The sequence below is a fragment of the Ochotona princeps genome, chromosome 2 (assembly GCF_030435755.1).
Source record: "Ochotona princeps isolate mOchPri1 chromosome 2, mOchPri1.hap1, whole genome shotgun sequence".
Lineage (NCBI taxonomy): Eukaryota > Metazoa > Chordata > Mammalia > Lagomorpha > Ochotonidae > Ochotona > Ochotona princeps.
Window position 1 is genome coordinate 20,016,614 of NC_080833.1, and position 17,849 is coordinate 20,034,462.

The 17,849-nt window shown below is 50.1% G+C and overlaps 1 protein-coding gene across 1 annotated transcript; it reads right to left on the reverse strand.

The window, feature by feature from the left end:
* Positions 1 to 515: 515 nt before the first annotated feature.
* Positions 516 to 16,046, reverse strand: RPA2 (replication protein A2). The gene is made up of 9 exons (XM_004592186.4): positions 15,764 to 16,046; positions 15,393 to 15,499; positions 13,261 to 13,362; positions 11,540 to 11,653; positions 8,086 to 8,160; positions 7,512 to 7,628; positions 3,665 to 3,772; positions 3,406 to 3,500; positions 516 to 1,207 (listed from the first exon to the last, which is right to left on the reverse strand). The coding sequence occupies exons 1-9, from the start codon at positions 15,771 to 15,773 to the stop codon at positions 1,123 to 1,125; spliced, it is 813 nt and encodes a 270-aa protein (XP_004592243.2). The 5' UTR covers positions 15,774 to 16,046; the 3' UTR covers positions 516 to 1,122.
* Between the last annotated feature and the right edge of the window lie 1,803 nt (positions 16,047 to 17,849).

Here is a 17,849-nt window from a genome sequence, read left to right on the forward strand (position 1 = left end):
TCATTCAACCAACAGCTGTCTAGAAATCTAACTGGTATCATCTGCTAGGAAGTGAGAAATGACCCAGAGGGACAAAACTAGTGTGGGCCTTGGGTAAGTCTCACCCTGAGGCTGAATGGAAGATGCCCAGTTGGGTCATGTGCTGGTACTGTGAGGGGCAACGGTCAGGTCCATCTTGGAAGCCCCGCTCAAGACCGTGCCAGACGCTTCACACACCTCAACAGGCAGTTACTCAGGCTTCACAACATACCCACGAGATAATCCTTTTGCGGTTTTCCTTTCTTTTGCTGCTTTGCCAGGCACATCAGCAGGGAACTGGATCAGAAGCAGTTGGTAATGAAGTCAGTGCTCTGGCACGGGATATTGGCATGCCAGAGGCCCCACAAGCGATGATACAGGCTCCGGGGGTAAGCCCAGGTCATGCAGCATTCGAACCAAAGACAGAGAGAGCAGAACCCAATGCCAGGTGCACTGTGCTGCACTGCTGCTCAGGACAAGGGCTCAGGGCCAGAAGCTCCAAGTCTCCAGTTACTGCAACAACAGGACTGTTTTATTAAACACATGAAAGCCCTTGTTTTGTACAAAGCACGACAGCATTCCCTCCTTGCTGCCCCTCGAGATCACCACTCTCCTGATCACACGAGCTCACTTTTTGGCAGCAAAGATCAAGGAAAGTGCAATTGTGAAAGTAATGCTACGCACCCCCAGGGACGCAGACCCAGCCCAGGTCACTGGGATTCTTGGCTGGGCCGCAGCTGCAGAGCCCAGCATTGCCCACCTCCTTTCACAGGACACAGGCCAGAAACACAAAGCCCTAAGCACTACTGTCCATGTCAACTCTCCTGGCGGCATCCCCCTTCCAGGTCCCTCCATCCTCTCGCTGGAAGGAACTTTCTCAAAATTCTTCAAGAAATCCCACCCTGGTCACATCCCCGTCAATTGTCCGTCTCCCTTTGACCACCAAAAACACAAAAACAAAATTAGAAGAGCACTGTGTCCCAGCAGGTCCCTAGCTGACACTCTACATCCTAGATGTCACCTGACCAAATGTACACAGTTGGAGACCACAGAAGACAAAACTAGGACTGGCTGGCAAGCGTCTCGGTACTCGCTGAGATCCAGTTATTCAGCATCTGTTGATTTAAAATGATCGTCATCTACGGTAGAATAGATGTGTCCCTCGTTGCTAAGAAAATCCACAGCTTGCCTAGAAAGCAAAGAAAAAGTATCCTTTTCAAATAAATGCAGAAGAAACTCACCTTTTGGCTGTGGCCAGTTATGCAGCCTTGACTTAACCTCCACCCTGTCGCAGCCACAGACTAGCAGAAGGCTCCTGCAGGAGCAGCTGCCAAGCCCAGGCTATCCACCAAGACACTGCTTACTAGAGCTGCCTTGGCTTGCTCTCTCAAGGTATGGAAAGAAAATAGGGCCTCATTCAAATACTGGCCTAAGCAAAGTGAATCTAGGATCTCAAACTGTGGCCCAGTCTGTCCACGGGAACCTGAAACAAACAACTGTTCTGGGACCACTGTGGAGCACAGGTCTGAGCTGTAGCTGCTCCACTTCTGATCCAGCTCCCTGCTGATGTGCATGGGAATACAACGGAAGATGGGCCAAGTCCTTGGGCCTGATACCCATGTGGCAGATCCAGAAGGGGTCTTATCTAAGATTTTCTTTTCTTTCTTTGACAGCCTTATGCTGTCTCACTCCTCAATGCTTGCACAAGCTACGGCTGACCCCAGAATCTCCCTAGGATCTCCCACATGGGAGGTGGACTGGAAGTGGTGCAACTGGGATGCAAACAGGTGACCTCACATGGGATGCCGACATCACTAGTGGTGGTTTACCCCACTAGCCATGGGCAGGTGTTGTGGTTCAAGTCCCAGTGCCTTTGCTCTGGTCCAGCTTCCTGCTGATGCATCCTGGCAGGCAGCACATGATGGCTGCAATGCTTGGGTCTCTGCCACCCAAGGTACCCCCAGACAGAGTCTCAGATTCCGGCTTTGTTCTGGCCCAGCTCTGGTTGTTGCAGGCATTTGGGGAGTGAACTAACACACGGATGACATCTTTGTTTCTGTCCTACTTTTCATGTGGATAAAAATAAATGAACATTAAAGTCTCTGCTCCCCGCTGAACTTTTTTTTTTCTTTTTCTCCATGCAATAAAATTGTAGAAATGATCTTTCCAGAAGCAGGATGATCTCTCAAATCCCACAAGTCTGTCAGGGTGAATGACAATAGCAATGCCATACTGAATAGCAGCCACAACTGACAGAGCACTTAAAATGCGCTACACTTCATTGTCACATCCTGCTCTCATTTTGCAAGACAGGAAATGGCATTGCAGCTGAACCAGTTTTCTTATTTGGGCCTAGAACATTAACTGGTTGATAGCAACAACTACCCAGGTGAAGGAACACTGAGTTTGATTGGTTCATTCCACTGGAAACGTGCAACTGCCATCTACAGTGGACCAGGGTGTTGGCAGATGCCTGACGGCTTCAGGTACTGAGAGTCTACCACACTCATGTCCACGTGGGGACACTGGAGGACCATGGGCTGGGGCCCTCACTCCTCCATTAAATCCCAGGAGGTATTGAGCCACTGTTTACTCAGAATCACTTCCCTCATATACAGTGGACCTTAGTACCTGGTTGAGTGAGCAAATGAGTGGCCGATGTGACAAGAATGCTGTCTTCGTCTTTTCACGTGTTTGTGGCTGAACAACTTCCCTTCTGTCAGATAAGTTTGCGGCAAACAGTTGTACTGTGTTGTATTTTTGTTTTTAAATATTATTTGAAAAGCAGCGAATCTTCCATTTGCTGGTTTATTCCTCAAATGCTTGCAACAGGCAGGAATGGGCAGGCCAAAGCCTGGAGTTATGAACTTCACTGGTTTCCCCCATAGATGGCAGGGGCCCAGCTACTGGAGGAAGTGGCAGAGCAGGATTCTGGATAGCAGGTGCAGCTGGGACTTGAATGCAGAGACTCTACTATGGGATGTGAGTGTCCCAAGTATAGGTTGAGCCGCTGCGTCAGACGCCGCTTTCCTTTCTTTTTTAAAAAACTGACACCTTATTATGGCTGGTTTAATCTTTTTATTTATGGCCAGAGCTGAGCCAATCCGAAGCCAGGAGCTAGAAGCCTCCTCCGAGTCTCCCACATGGGTGCAGGGTCCCAAGGCTTTGGGCCATCCTTGACTGCTTTCCCAGGCCTCAAGCAGGGAGCTGGATGGGAAATGGAGTAACTGGGACCCATATGGGATCCTGGCACTTAAAGGTGAGAATTTACCCACTGAGTCATCGTGCCAGGCCCATATGCTGCTTTTCCACACTAGGAAACCCTGGTAGGTAGGCGAAATGGGTTTACAATCCTGAAATCCCAGCTCACAGAAACCAAATACTCACTTGATTGAGGCCACAGTCATGTGATGGAGCTGGTTTTTGAGATCATGAAAGTTTAATCCTTCAGGTCTTGGGCAAGCCTTAATCAAATTCAACACCTGCAAGATTCAAATCAAAATCACTTCAGCAAGCACTTCAGGAGGCCTCCCTTCCTGACACTTAGTCCCTTGGGAAGGAAGCAGTGAGCCAGGCCCGACACAGCCTTCGGCGCATTTAGCACTGACTGTGGTTCTGTTCCCAGGGCCGGGCAGGTGCAGCTCACCTGATTCTGGGCTGCAGTGAGACCATTTGCTGGCATGAAGCTGTTCCCACCGAAGTTTCCCACTTCATTCATTCCTGGATTGCTGAAAGAGGCTGTCCCTGCGGGGGGCTGAGTTAAAGAGTAAGTTCACAGCATTAGAAGAGACATCAAGCTAAACATAGGCTTTGTTCTTTTAAAAAAAATTTTTTTTCCATGCACTGGTTTACTCTCCAAATGGCTGCAATGGCCAGAACTTGGCCAATTTGAAGCGATGAAGTTTTTTCCAGGTCTCCCATGTGGGTGCAGGGCCTAAGCAACTGGAGCAGCCAGCACACGAACTGGTGCCCAAATGGACTGCTGGTGTTTGCAGGTGTAGGATTAGCCTTTGAGCTACCGTGTCAGCTCCAGTTTTAGCTATTTCAAATAACCTGTAATAAGCAGCTAATAAGCAGCAATTGAGGCAGAGTTTGCCCATAACAACTGCTGACATTGGGAGGGTTGGCCCCTGTCTGGGGAGTGTTTTGCAATCCTCTGCAGAGCAGATCAGTGAGAGCAGGTTGTTGTCCCAGCACCTGGGGCCAGCCCTCGGCATACACCGGCTGACCACACACGAAACCCTGCAGCGGGACCCGAGAGCACACTGTCCCCAAGGTCCTCTTTCCTTTTGTTTTGTTTTGAAAACACGGAATTCCTGAAAAGCAGTCTCAAAGTGATCTTGTTTCCCTTCTCCTTAGCCATGCACCAGCACCCAAACTCCCTGAAACCTGCTTCTGAAATTCTTCTCTCCTGTCACCAGCGGCCTCTTCTGCAATGACCCACACCTCTCTCCAGGTGTCTGGCCCCTCCCCTCCCCAGCACCCTGCTGTTCACACCCTCTTGGGAGCCCTCAGGGTCTCCTCCACTGTCTCTTGAAAGGTGACAGTTCCTCCATTTAACATCACCTCTGCTTCCTGCCAGGCCCCAAGTCCTCATTGCCAGCCGGCAGCTGGCTACCTCCACCTGGGCAGCTGAGGCACTGCGTGTCAAGTCAGACCCATGACTTTCCTTCCCAACCTGCTCCCTGTTTCATCATGTCTGTGAGTAACCCTGATCCCAATGCAACCTTGCAGTCTGCAGGCACCTGTCGCTCACCTTCCACAATCTGTCACCAAGGCCTATGACTGAAGTCAGTTCTCCTGCCCCTGCTGACGGGCACCTCAGGCTCTGGTCGGGTAGGCCAGTCAGAGCCCCGCCTTCACTGCTATGCTCCCACTTCCTGTGATCGCATCCTCTTCTCAACCACCGTCAAGCAACTCAAGACTCTTCCGACAGTCCAACCTGGACTCCACTGACTTCCCACACATTTCACTCTGGCCTCACCTGACTTGCTGCTCTTGAACACACTTCTGCTCCCACATGGTGGTCCCTGCTGGGTCATGATCTCCTTTCTCCTATCCTTCAAAGTTCTTTGTCAGGTCTTTGCTGACACTCCTTCAAGCCCAATCAGTTGTTCACTTCCTTCCTGGCTCTCAGTATTTGGCCTATTCCCTATTACAGCACCTGTTGCACTGTTCTGTGTGCCTCATGACCCACAGGTCCTGCGTGTCACAAGTGTTTGGTGGACAGTCGAGGCTGTCAATGTTTTCCCTATCACACTGTGTAGTGAGCAAATAAAAATGACAGAGTGCTCGGCGTGGTAGCCTAGTGGTCACAGTTCTCACCTTGCAACTGCTGGATTCCATATGGGCACCAGTTCTCATCTCAGCTGCTCCACTTCCCATCCAGCTCCCTGGGAAAGCAGTCGAGGATGGTCCAAAGCCTTGGGACCCTTCACCCACGTGGAAGACCTGGAAGAGGCTCCTATCTCCTGGATTTGGATCAGCTCAGCTCAGGCCATTGCAGCTACTTGGGGAGTGAATCAGAGGACAGAAGAGCTTTCTCTCTGTCTCTCCTCCTCTCTGTATACCTGCCTTTCCAATAATAAATAACTAAATCTTTTTTTTTTTTTTAAGATTTATTATTTTTATTACAAAGTCAGATATACTGAGAGGAGGAGAGATAGAGAGGAAGTGGAGCTGCTGGGATTAGAACCAGCGGCCATATGGGATCAAGGCAGGGACCTTAGCCACTAGGCCACGCTGCCGAGCCCAATAAATAACTAAATCTTAAAAAAATGACAGGATAGGGACATCAGGAACCCACAGCAAATAGAGTGCTGGAGAAGCTCAGCAGAAGTGCTAGCCAGCCAGGAAATCCATTTAACAGGCAACAAGGAAATGCTTTCTGGGGGTGTGCAGTGGCACCTACATCCCATGTGGGCATCGGGATCAAATATGGACACCGGTTCATGTCCTGGATGCTCCACTTCCTATTCAGCTCCCTGCTTGTGCCCTGGGAAAACAGTGGAGGATCCCCAGAGCCTTGGGACTCTCCCCCATGTGGGAGGCCCGGAAGAAGTTCCCGGCTCCCAGTGTCAGATCCATCCAGCTCTGGAATAGCGGTCACCCGGGGAGTGAACCAGCAGAACGAAGATCTGTTTCTCCCCACTCTTGCTGTTACTCTTTCAAATAAAATAAATAAATCTTTTTTGAAAAAAATGCATTTTGTGTTGGAAGAATAAAAAAGCAGCAGTCTCTGCCCTCTGACGCCTGCAGGACTTCACCCTCAGTCACCTCTCATGCACAGTGACCCCTCTTTCCTCTCCAGCCCGGCTCTCCCCAGAGGCCAGGCTTACATATTCGGCTGCCTTCCTGGCTACATGATCGGCGCCTCCTACTCAACAGGTCCAGGATAGAACTCTGCATTCTCCCTGCAAATCTGATGGTTTTACCTAGTCACCCCAGCCCCAAACTTAATAAGTTGTGTTTGAACCCTCCCTTTCCTTCATCCCTTATTATTATTTTTAAAATATTCCATTTATTTGAAAGGAATAATTACAGAGAATGAAAGAGATCTTTCATCTGCTAATTCACTCCTCAAATGGCTGCAATGGTCAGGGGTGGGCCGGGCTGAAGCCAGGAGCCCAGAGCTCCACCTAGGTCTCCTACGGTACTTGGGCCACCATCTGCTACCTTGCCAGGAACATTAGCAGCAGGCAGGACTTGAATATGCGGTCTGATACAGGATGCTGCTGTGCTGCCAGCTTAACTTGCTGTGCCACACCAGGCCTATAGCTGAACCATCCCCGTTCCCACCGCCCTTCTGCCATGTCTACTTTACTTCAGAGCCCCTGCCGACTGAGAATCACGTGCGTGTTCTCCCTTGCTGCGATTGCTGGCCTATCAGATAGCGCCCCGTGGACCATGTGCAGAAGTGATTGGTGGAAGAACTATATTTAAGCAGCTCACTTTCAGCAATAAACGCTCTTTGGTTCGTGACATTCTGGTGGCCCGTACGGGGAATTTTCTGGACAAGTAGAAAAGCATACGGGGAAAGAAAAACTTTCAGCCAGCATAGAAAAGTGTACGGGGAGAATTAGCCTATCCTCGTGACCTCCTGCTTGCCCACAGGCCGGAACAAGTCCCGCCTCCTGGCACTCGGCCAGCCGCCATCTTGAAGCCCCTCATCCGTGTGGGGTCAGCTGCTCCCCACACAAGGAAAGCAAGAAAAGGCACCGCCCGCCCTTGTGGCTCTTCTCTGAACAGATCGACAATCCTGAGCACATAGGTCAGCCTGCAGCCACCTGCCTACACCCAAAGGTTGTCCCAAGCCCCAGCCACCGGAGCCAATGGCGAGAGGATCTGTGACTCAAGGAAACACGCACACTTCATCTGGAATAAAATTCAACAGTCAAGCTCAGGGAGACGAGGCCCGAGTGCCGCTGCTTGTGTGGCTCAGCCTCACCCTGTGAGAGCACGGCCTCTGACCCCACCCTAAGGAGCACGCTCACCTGGCTGGCTGACTTGGTGAGCATCATGTGTGAGTTCACCACCTCAAGAATGTGCGTGGTGAACTCATTCATGTCCTCCAGGGGCATGATCTTAAAGGCTACTAGGCTCTTCTTGTTCTGTTAAGAAATAGAGAAAAATGAGAATTGAGGCTAAGCATGCTCAAGGCAACTTCAGATCAAACACTGTGGTTCTTTGCTGAATTACGGCATTTTGCCAGTTTGGGGAAAATGTGACATTTTCATTCAGGTTAATCCAAATATGGTGAATATTGAAGGAAAATGCTAGCTCAGAGATGGTCACGATTTGTCCAAGGTCATACAACCACATGGTATCCTGAGCCCAAGTCCAGAATTCTCCCTTCTGCTCAAACTACTCCCATGCATGCCACATAATGCAACTCCCCACCTCCTGACACTTATATTAACAGCAGTTGTTTCCTTTTGAAGAAAATAATGAAATAATTTCCCATTAAAAATGGAAAATTAAGTATTTAATATCTGAAACCCAGACATGAATCCAGGAGCCACTTCATGAAAATCCACTGCACATGCCACTTGATCGATGTACCCCTACCTGGAAGGACCTCAGGTGGCCAGCCACTTTCACGTATGTTTCTGGAGGAACCACGGTGTTCTCACTGCTACCATCCTAACAAATGCAACACAAACACGTCACATGTCATGGTGCTACCGTTCAAAGGAAGCCTCTTTAACACCTCCAAATTATGTACAGAGAAAGTTATAAAGGAGCCAAAGGACTCAAATACAGCATTAACCAGCTTATCTCGTTTTAGAGATGTAAAAAAAATTTCTTAAAACAAATCCCTAGGTGTACACCACGTGTATCTTTCGTAAAAAGCAAACAATTGTGACACTCCAAATTTTTCTTCTTTTAAATTAGCTTAAAAAGATTTATTTATTTGAAAGGTAGAATTACAGAGAGATATCTTTCGCCTGTTGGTTCAATCCCCAAATGGCCACAAAGGCCAGGGCTGGGCCAGCTGAAGCCAGAAGCTGCTTCCGGGTGGGTGCAGAGGACCAAGTATTTGGGCCACTTCCTGCTGCTTTCCCAGGCACATCAGCAGGTAGTTGGATCTACAGTGAAGCAGCTGGGATTTGAACTGACAATCATTTAGGATGCCAGTGCTGTAGACAGTGGCTTTACGGGCTAAGCCACAGCACGAGAACTGCTCATAACCAAGATTCTTTTTTTTTTTTTTTAAAGATTTATTTATTTTTATTGGAAAGGCAGATGTAGAGAGGAGGAGAGACAGATAGGAGAATCCTCCATCCGATACTTCACTCCGCAAGTGGCCACAATGGCTGGTGCTGCGCCAATCCAAAGCCAGGAGCCAGGAACTTCTTTCCAGGTCTCCCATGCGGGTGCAGGGTCCCAATGCTCTGGGCCTGTCCTCCACTGCTTTCCCAGGTCACAGGCAGGGAGCTGGATGGGAAGTAGAGCTGCCGGGATTAGAACCAGCGCCCATATGGGATCCTGGCGTGTTCAAGGCGAGGACCCCAACCATGACGCTATCGCGCCGGGCCCTACCAAGTTTCTTATAACTGAATCCTTGAACATATCTTTAATCACATTCTTTTTTTTTTTTTTTAAAAAGATTTTATTACTATTGGAAAGTCGGATATACAGAGAGGAGGAGAGACAGAGAGGAAGATCTTCCATCCGATGTTTCACTCCCCAAGTGAGCCTCAACGGGCCGGTACGCGCCAATCCGATGCCGGGAACCAGGAACCTCTTCCAGGTCTCCCATGTGGGTGCAGGGTCCCAAAGCTTTGGGCCGTCCTCTCCTGCTTTCCCAGGTCACAAGCAGGGAGCTGGATGGGAAGTGGAGCTGCCGGGATTAGAACCGGCGCCCATATGGGATCCCGGGGCTTTCAAGGCGAGGACTTTAGCCACTAGGCCACGCCGCCGGGCCCACATTCTTTTTTTTTTAAAGATTTATTTATTTTTATTACAAAGTCAGATATACAGAGAGGAGGAGAGACAGAGAGGAAGATCTTCCGTCTGATGATTCACTCCCCAAGTGAGCCGCAACGGCTGGTACTGCACCAATCCAAAGCTGGGAACCAGGAACCTCTTCCAGGTCTCCCACGTGGGTGCAGTGTTCCAAGGCTTTGGGCCGTCCTCAATTGCTTTCCAAGGCCACAAGCAGGGAGCTGGATGGGAAGTGGAGCTGCCGGGATTAGAACCAGCGCTCATATGGGATCCCGGGGCATTCAAGGTGAGGACTTTAGCTGCTAGGCCACACCGCTGGGCCCTTTAATCACATTCTTAATGTAAATCTCTAGGAGTTGCTGGATCATTTTTATAAACAATTTTGATACAGGATGATTTTTGAGAAATAGCATATCTATTTTTGCTTATATTATCAAGACAGGATGGTATTTCTCCTAAAGCAAAGACTTTGGAATCATTCATAGAACAGCAGGTGCCTACTAAGTGTCATTTTTTTTCCCCACAATTTAATATAATAAATAAAAAATGGCATTGCAGTGTCAGTGCTGTGGTGCATCAGGTCAGGCTGCAGTCTGCAACACCAAGATCTCATCTGAGCACTGGCTTGAGTCTCGGTTGCTCCATGTCCAATCTAGCTCCCTATTAATGCATCTGGGTGAGCAGCAGAAGACGGCTCAAGTGACTGGGCCCTGTACCCAGATGGGAGAGCTGGAGCAATTGCCTGGCTGCTGGCTTTGGACCGGCCCAGCCTTAGCAGCTGCAGGTCTTTGGAGAGTGAGCCAGTGGATGGAAAGCATCTTTTCCACTCTTTGTCTCTGCAGCTCTGCCTTTCAAATAAAGAAAAGGCTACCAGCAGAAAGTCAGCGTTCGGAGAGCAAAACCGTTAGGACGTTCTATACACAAGGAAGCAGGCCGCAAAAGCCGAAGCCGTCAGAGGCAGGTGCCACTCCTAAGACAGGCTGGAGGTCATTAGGGCAAGTCCGCAGCAGCCAGAGGACTGAGATGGGCCAGGCATCTGAGCACAAGGCCTGTGGCTGGCAAAGCCAGGGTCTCGGGCAGCACAAGTTTCTAAGGTAACGGGCCATGTGTTGTGCTCGCCTCCTCTCCGAGCATGTGATGATCCGCCTCATGACCTCCTACCTGGGGCAGTGATGACAGTAAACCAAAAACCCGCAGGTGAGTAAGGCTGATGTGAAACAGGGATCCCCAGATGAACACAAGCCGCTGGGACAGGCCCTGAACTGTTCCTCTCTTCAAGAAACCTTCTGGCCGGTTGCTTTCAAAAACTTCTTGTATCTGCTTCTTTCCTCATTATGTGTCACCTCCTCTCCAAACCCTGGTTTCATGCTGCCCTTGTCACAGCAGAAATCTTAATGCATGTGTCTGTGTTTGCTTTAGTTAGTGTTTATATTTTGGCACTTAGCTGAAATTTGAAATGTTTGCCATATGTTGCAAATATTTTCCCTTTCATATGAATAGTATTAACTCTGGCTGGGCCAACTACATTATTGACATTACTTTTGTTATTCCGGAGAGCTCAGCAGGTTTTTAAACTCTTATAAAATCAAATCTATTAGGGCCCAGTGCAATGGCCTCTCCTGCCATGTGCTGGGATCCCATATGGGCATCGGTTTGTGTTCCAGCTGCTTCACTTTCCATCCAGTTCACTGTTTGTGGCCTGGAAAAGAAAGCAGCACAGGATGGCTCAAAGCCTTGGGACCCTGCATCCCTGTGGGAAACCCAGACGAGTCTCCTGGCTTTTGGACTGGCTCAGCTCTGGTCATTGTGGCCACTTGGGGAGTGAACCAGCAGATGGAAAACTGTTCTGACTCTCCTCTCTGTAAATCTGCCTTTCCAGGAAAAATAAATAAATCTTAGAAAAAAAAAAAAATCTATTAACGTTATTAACATTTCCTAGTAGGATTTCTGCTTTTGATGTCCTAGCTTATGTATTGTTTTTTTATAAAGGGCTTAAAAAAAAATCAGACTAGAAGTGTCTATTTTCTTCAAAGTCCCAAATGAACCCCACCCCAGCTCAGAAATGGTCACTTACATCTGTGTCGACCCACTGACGGACATCCATGGGTGCAGCGGTCATGTCATCTATCTTGTAAACAATGTTGGTCGGTGCCTTCTCTGCATGTTTGATAATCCCCACGATGGTGACCTAGGTTAGGAATATACAAAACATGTTTGGTACTCCCAGAAACCAAGGCAACATAACAGGAATTTAAAACTAAGCCTTGGTGGATGCCAAGTTAAGGCGAGGTATGCAAACTCCTACCAGCACATGTAAGATCCAGGATGGGGGGACAAACCCAGCAGAGGAGCTACAGGGGTTTTCCTGCTGGGTGACCTCCTCCTGGTGAGCCTGAGAGCTGGGACTGGGGCAGACCAGGCTGGGTAGGGTTACAACATCTGTTGGCCTGTGTGTGAGCTGGGTTAGGGGGAGAGCCAGGTTGGACTAAGTGACCGTATCTATTGGTGCATGCATGAACCGGAGTAAATGCAGGCTGGCAATGCCTTGCTGCAGCATCAGGTGGCAAATGGTGGGACTTGGGGCAAGTCCTATTAGACTAGACTGTAGAACCACCTGGAAAGTGCAAGATCTGGGGCTGGGTGCGGGCCTAGTAGGGAACCAGTGGGTACCTCTCTGATGGGCTACAGCTCCCACTGGTGAGCATGAGAACCAGGGCTAGGGGTGGGCGTGGTCAGAAAATGGTGGCACTTGCCGGCATGAGTGTTGGCTGGATAGCAGGGTTGAGCTAGGCTCTAATACTCACTGATGTGTACAAGAGTTGAACAGTTTGTGGAGCAGACTGGATAGTCTGCTGCACATATTGGCGAGCACAGGAACCAGGTTGGGGGCAGGCCTAGTGGGGGGTACTGGGGGTCACTCCAAATAGGCTGCAGTTCCTGGTGGTATATGTGAGGGTCAAGCATGTGGTGGGCAGGGCTAGCCGGGCCACTGGTTTGTGTATGAGATGGGACTGAAGACAGAACTGACCAGGTGACTGCAACCACCAGCGTGTATGTAGGCCGATGTGGGTGACAGATGGAGCTGGACCCCGAACTGACCTGCACATACAGGAGTCAGATCTGGGATCACCTCTGGTGAGATTTCTTTGAGATCCCAAGTCCCCACAACTGATCACTAGACTCAGAATGCCAACCATGGTGAAAATCACAGAATATGTGGTCTAACTGGAGCGCACGTATCAGAACTGGGTCTCCACAGCTACTGAGGCCTGTGTGGGGGACAGCATGCCCAAATGCTCATGGGGGACATGACAAGCAGTTGAGGCCGGTTGGACAGCTCTCTGGGACAAACATCTGCGTGATCGAGATTCTAAAGTGGACTACGTCAGTCAGTGGACTTTGAAGGGATTTCCTTAACCTTGGACAAATGAAATCAACAGCATCTCAGAACTATCAAAACCACGTAATGTTCTACATTACGGACCCTGGGATGACAGCAGGTGGCCTTCCCCCATTCCCGGGTACTGATGGGCTGGGTTGCTGGGAGTAGCCTTCTCCCTTTCTCTCTCTACTTTCCTCAGACACCAGAAAAAAAAGGAGACTGGAGGCAGTTGTCTCAACCAGTTTCCCCCATTCCTTGACTCTCCTCACTCTTAACTGGTGGTCCACATGGGCATGCATTCCTTTCAACTATGTAAACGTCATCAGAAACATAATGAATTATTAAAACAAAACAAAAAAGAAGTGTTGTTTCATTATTCATATGATTGACCCCTATACAAACTCTTCACATACCTGTGAAATCTCTACATTCCCAATCCTGAACACTTCATCCACCAGCGTGGCTGACAGCAGCTGTGATATGGTACAGGGTACGATGTGCTGGGCCCGGGCTCTCTGAAAAGCAGTGCAATGAAGAACAGTAACCACACCTTTCATACAAGCCACGTGCCAAGCCCACTAAGGATACTGAAACATTCAATTTACCTTCAAAAATTCAAATAATTTACTTTCAATGTATTGGGAAGGGAGAAGCAGCAGCAAGGTTTTCTAACCACTGGTCGGTCCCTCAGATGCCTGCAGTAACCAGGGTGTGTCCCAGCCAATGGCAGCAGCCAGAACCTCAACCCAGGTTGCTGTCAAGATGGCAGGTGCCCAAGCATTTGCACCGTTATCTGCTGCCTCCGGCGTGTGTATCAACAGGAAGCTGATTCAGAAGTAGCAGAGTCAAGACTTAAAACGGGTGCTTCGAGGAGGAATGTGGGAGCCCCAGTCACTGGAACTGCTACATCACTGTCTGCCCTGGAACACTGATTCATCAGAATGAACCCCAACGTCCTGCCTCACAGATATCCCACAACTACTAAATGCCAAATCTAGGCTTTTCTGACCTCAAAGCTCCTGCTGTACAGCTAAGTGGGAGCTGCACTAAGGATTCACCCAGGTGAGGTCCGAGGGGCACACAGCAAGGAGCTGCTATCAGAACAGACCATTAGCAGGAGTCCCAGCCCTGGGGTGCAGGCTGGCTGTCCAGGTCACTGAGGAAATGGTAGAGCAGACTCTGAGCAAGGCCACTAGTAACAGGACGTTGAAGTTGGTTTAGATCTCCTAAGAAAACTTGCCAGAAAGATAGCAGTATAGTTTTCTTTCATGACAGATGTCTCACTCAGAGGCAACTCCTGAGGCTAGTGAGTTAAGGGCCTGTCCACAGCTGACCTCTTAATGAGAAGGGACAGAATGTGGTGTGTACAAGAGTGTCCAGCGAGGACACTCAAAGCAGCCTGACAACGCTGGAAAAATGTCCTGCCAACTTAGTGTGTCAGGGCTGGATTCTGACACAGAGTTTTGACAATGAAAAAATCCTGAGTAGGGAGTGAATGCTGGGCAGAGGGGTAGGTATACTCCTATGCTAGGCATGTGCACAGGGAAAGAAAAAGCACACTACACCGCAAATTAGACTCTTGGGGCGGCCACTGTGCAGCAGCAGCTTCCACGGCTGACAGGAGCCTCCCCTAAGGGGGTGACGGCTCCAGGCCCAGCTGCTCCACTTCGGATCCTGCTCCCTGCTAACGCATCTGGAAAAGCAGCCAACGACTGGCTCATGTATTTGGACCCCTGCTATTGTCCATATGGTCCCAACAGCCAGGCTGAGCTGGCTGATGGTTATCACAGTTACAGGAAGGGGGTGGACCTCAGCCAGAGCCAAGGCCATGAACAGATCAGTGATGGACTTGGGTCAACATTTGTTACATTATTGCGGCTCAAGCTGTGCCAGCACCCACATCAGAAGGGTTGTATAAAACCTCTGCTCTCGCTGTATCCAGTTCGCTCTTTCCTACTCACAGCCCTTTCTTCTGCCATGCAGGGAAAGGGCCACGAACGGACTTCTCTTTGTTTGATAAAGGCTTGTTTGCACTCGGCTGGTATTTTCTTAGGTGGTCAGTAAATCTAACACCGGCTAAAGCCAGGGGTCAGGAACTCCGCTGCGGTCTCCCATATGGGTGGCAGGAACCCAAGCTCTTGGGTCATGCTCTGCTGCCTCTAGCATGCATTAGCAGGAAGCTGGATCTGAAATGGATCAGCCAGAACCTAAACTAGCACTGATATGGGATGCAGGTGTGTCCAGCCGCGCTGTAACCCACTGTAATTCACACGTGTTTACGGAAAGCGGCTACAGTCAGGTGCTTCGTGACAACAATCACGCAAGCCATGCATTCACCACACTGAAGGCAGGCAAAGCCGGTTCCCAAGAAAGCTAAGAAATATGCGTGCCCCAAAGACTTCACCTTTAAAACTTAGCAGCATCAAAATAGGAGAGCCACGGATAGTAACAACTTTCTGATCAGTTCACATGAGACATCCTTCTCGCTGGCCTCCTATTTTCTCTCAGGGACCACCTAGGGGCTCCAGGACACCCTTCAACCTACCGATTTCTTCTCGGCCTGCGAGGCGGTGGGTGACCCGAAGCCGCCCGGCGACTGTGTGTAGCTGGCAGTTCCTCCGTAGCTGGAATTGCTGAAGCTGTCGTAGGAATCTGGCAGGGAACAACAACCCGGGCGTGAGCACCTGAGCCGCCGGCCCGGCCCCCGCTCGGCGCCTCGTAGCCCCCCGCCACTGCACCTCGATCCTCGCACGCGCCCCGAGGCCCTCGCCTGGCCTCCCGCACCCCCAGTCCCGATCGCTCCCCTGGGCCCTCGCCCGGCACCTAGGCCCCCTGCACCCCAGCCCCGACACCCCGCACGCGCCCGTCTCGCTAACCCCGCGTCCGTCCACCCTACGCTGCGCCAGCCAGCCTTACTATTCCACATCTTGGTCACAATCCCTTTACGAACGAGTCTCCGAAAGTTCTGGTCGAACGGGCTCGCAGCACCACCCTCGGAACCGTGTTGCCGGTGTCTACTTTCCTCTGGCGCCACAAACTTCTTCCCGCGAACGCCGGAGCCAGTCAACGTCCATCCGCTTCTCGCTCCAGCCAATCAACAGCCAGGGGCCTCACGTTTTTTTCCCGTCCTCTCAGGCCAAGCCTCGGAAAACGCACATAGCCCTCCCAGTGGCGCCGGAAGCCGTCGCCGCCATCTTTAGTAAGGGCAAAAATCCTCCAGGCCTGTGAATGCTTTTAGCTGAGGGACGCCGATAGGACAGTGGCTCCGAGAGACAACCAATGGGAACCGGCGTTCGAAGAAGCGGTTAGGCGGTTGGAAGGCCTTCCTAGCAAATCAGCGCCTCCGGGCCTCCGCTCCCGAGCCAGCTTCCTGCGCCCACCAAGGGGTGGCTAAGTCCCAAGCACCAGGGAAAGCGGGATGGCGTCTTTCCGGTTCCCGGCTTTCTTGGAGGCAAGAGCTTTGTCTGTGACTGTTTCTGTTGTTCGCTGCCTCTCAGATACTTAAAAAAAAAAAAAAAAAAAAAAGACTGTCACAACACTCCCTTAGGGATTTTCTTTCCTCTTCCGTCCAGGGCGCTGCTCGTTACGTCACTTCCTTTGTTGTGGTTCCTTCGGTTCCCGCCAAACTCCTGCTCAAGTCACGACCTATATCGGGTAACGCCTTAAACGGCAAGAGTCCCTGTGGCTGGCGTTTGTTCCGCCTCAGGCAGGCGCAGTTCTTACCTCACATCTCCTCGTGCGCTTGCCTGCTTTATTTTATTTTGTTGTTTTTAAAAGTCTTCACGAAGTGCCCGTCCTGATTGTCCCCTACATAAAGAAACTACAATGCATAAAGGGGCTACCTCTGCTTGCACCAGACCCCCATATGGGTATAACCCCCAGTAACCTCGAAAATTAATCATGTTCCTGTTACTCTCCTATGAGGAGTGTTACGACAGTGACTTCCTGGTTCCTCCACCAGAGAGACCTTTTAATTTATTTGAGTTCTGGGCCAGCCACTAGGACTCCACAGGAAATACGATGGAGTGATCTGTTTTCTAAAACCGCAGGCACTGCCTAATCATTTTGCACTTGACAACTCTGAGTGTTGGGGGGCACCATTGTGGTCCCCATTTCACAGGTGAGGCCCAGGGAGGCTACATGGTGGGAGGTCTCTGAGGCCCAGTAAGGCTTGTTTTCTCTACTTTTGTAAACCTTCCTGAAACTTCCTAGAGTTAGGTCTCAAACTCAAATTAGTAGGGTCTGGCAAGAATATGAAATGTAGAGGGTTGGGCATTGTGGTTCAGTGGAGACACAGATATTTGTGTGACACTGTTCACAGCAGTGTTAGTCACTATAGTCAAAAGATGTCTGTGGGCAGGTGAATGGGGAAACAAAGTGTGCCATATGGGACCAGGGCAATGGCAAAATGGCTAATCCTCCATCTACTAGTGCCAGCATCCCATATGGGCACTGGCTTGAGTCCCCCGCTGCTCCACTTCATGATCTGGCTCCTTGCTTGTGGCCTGGGAAAACAGTAGAGGATGGCCTTGGGGCCCTACACCCTTGTGGGAGACCCAGAAGGAGCTCTGGCTTTGGGTTGGTCTTAGTTTTGGCCATAGCGACCATTTTGGGGAGTGAACCAGTGGATGAAAGATCTCTCACCCTCTCTCTTGCTCTTTCTCTCTTTCTCTCCTTCTCTCTGTAGCTCCTCCTTTCCAATAAAAATGAATCTTATTTATTTATCTTTAAATTTTATTTTCAGTACTGTTTACATAGTTGAGAGGGAGACATGCCCATGTGGGCCTCTGATTAGGGTTGGAGGGTCTGGTATGGAGGAAGATGAGTGGGACATGTTTCAATATTTTTTTTTTCTCCTGTGTCCACAGGGGAGGAGGAGAGGATCTCTCCTTGCTGTGAAACTACAACAGCAACCAGGGATGGGGGATACTCATTTGGTGACACCCTTGATGTGGGAAAGAATGTTCCGAGTGTGTTACATGAGTGACTATGGTAGCCCTGA

What these genes read in the sequence shown, in the direction of transcription:
- RPA2 (XM_004592186.4), bottom strand. An exon ending in GGAATGTAGAGATTTCACAG is followed by an intron (nt 11,654 to 13,260) that starts GTATGTGAAGAG and finishes TTCCTAACCTAG; the next exon opens with GTCACCATCGTGGGGATTAT. An exon ending in GCCACCTGAGGTCCTTCCAG is followed by an intron (nt 7,629 to 8,085) that starts GTAGGGGTACAT and finishes ATTTCTTAACAG; the next exon opens with AACAAGAAGAGCCTAGTAGC.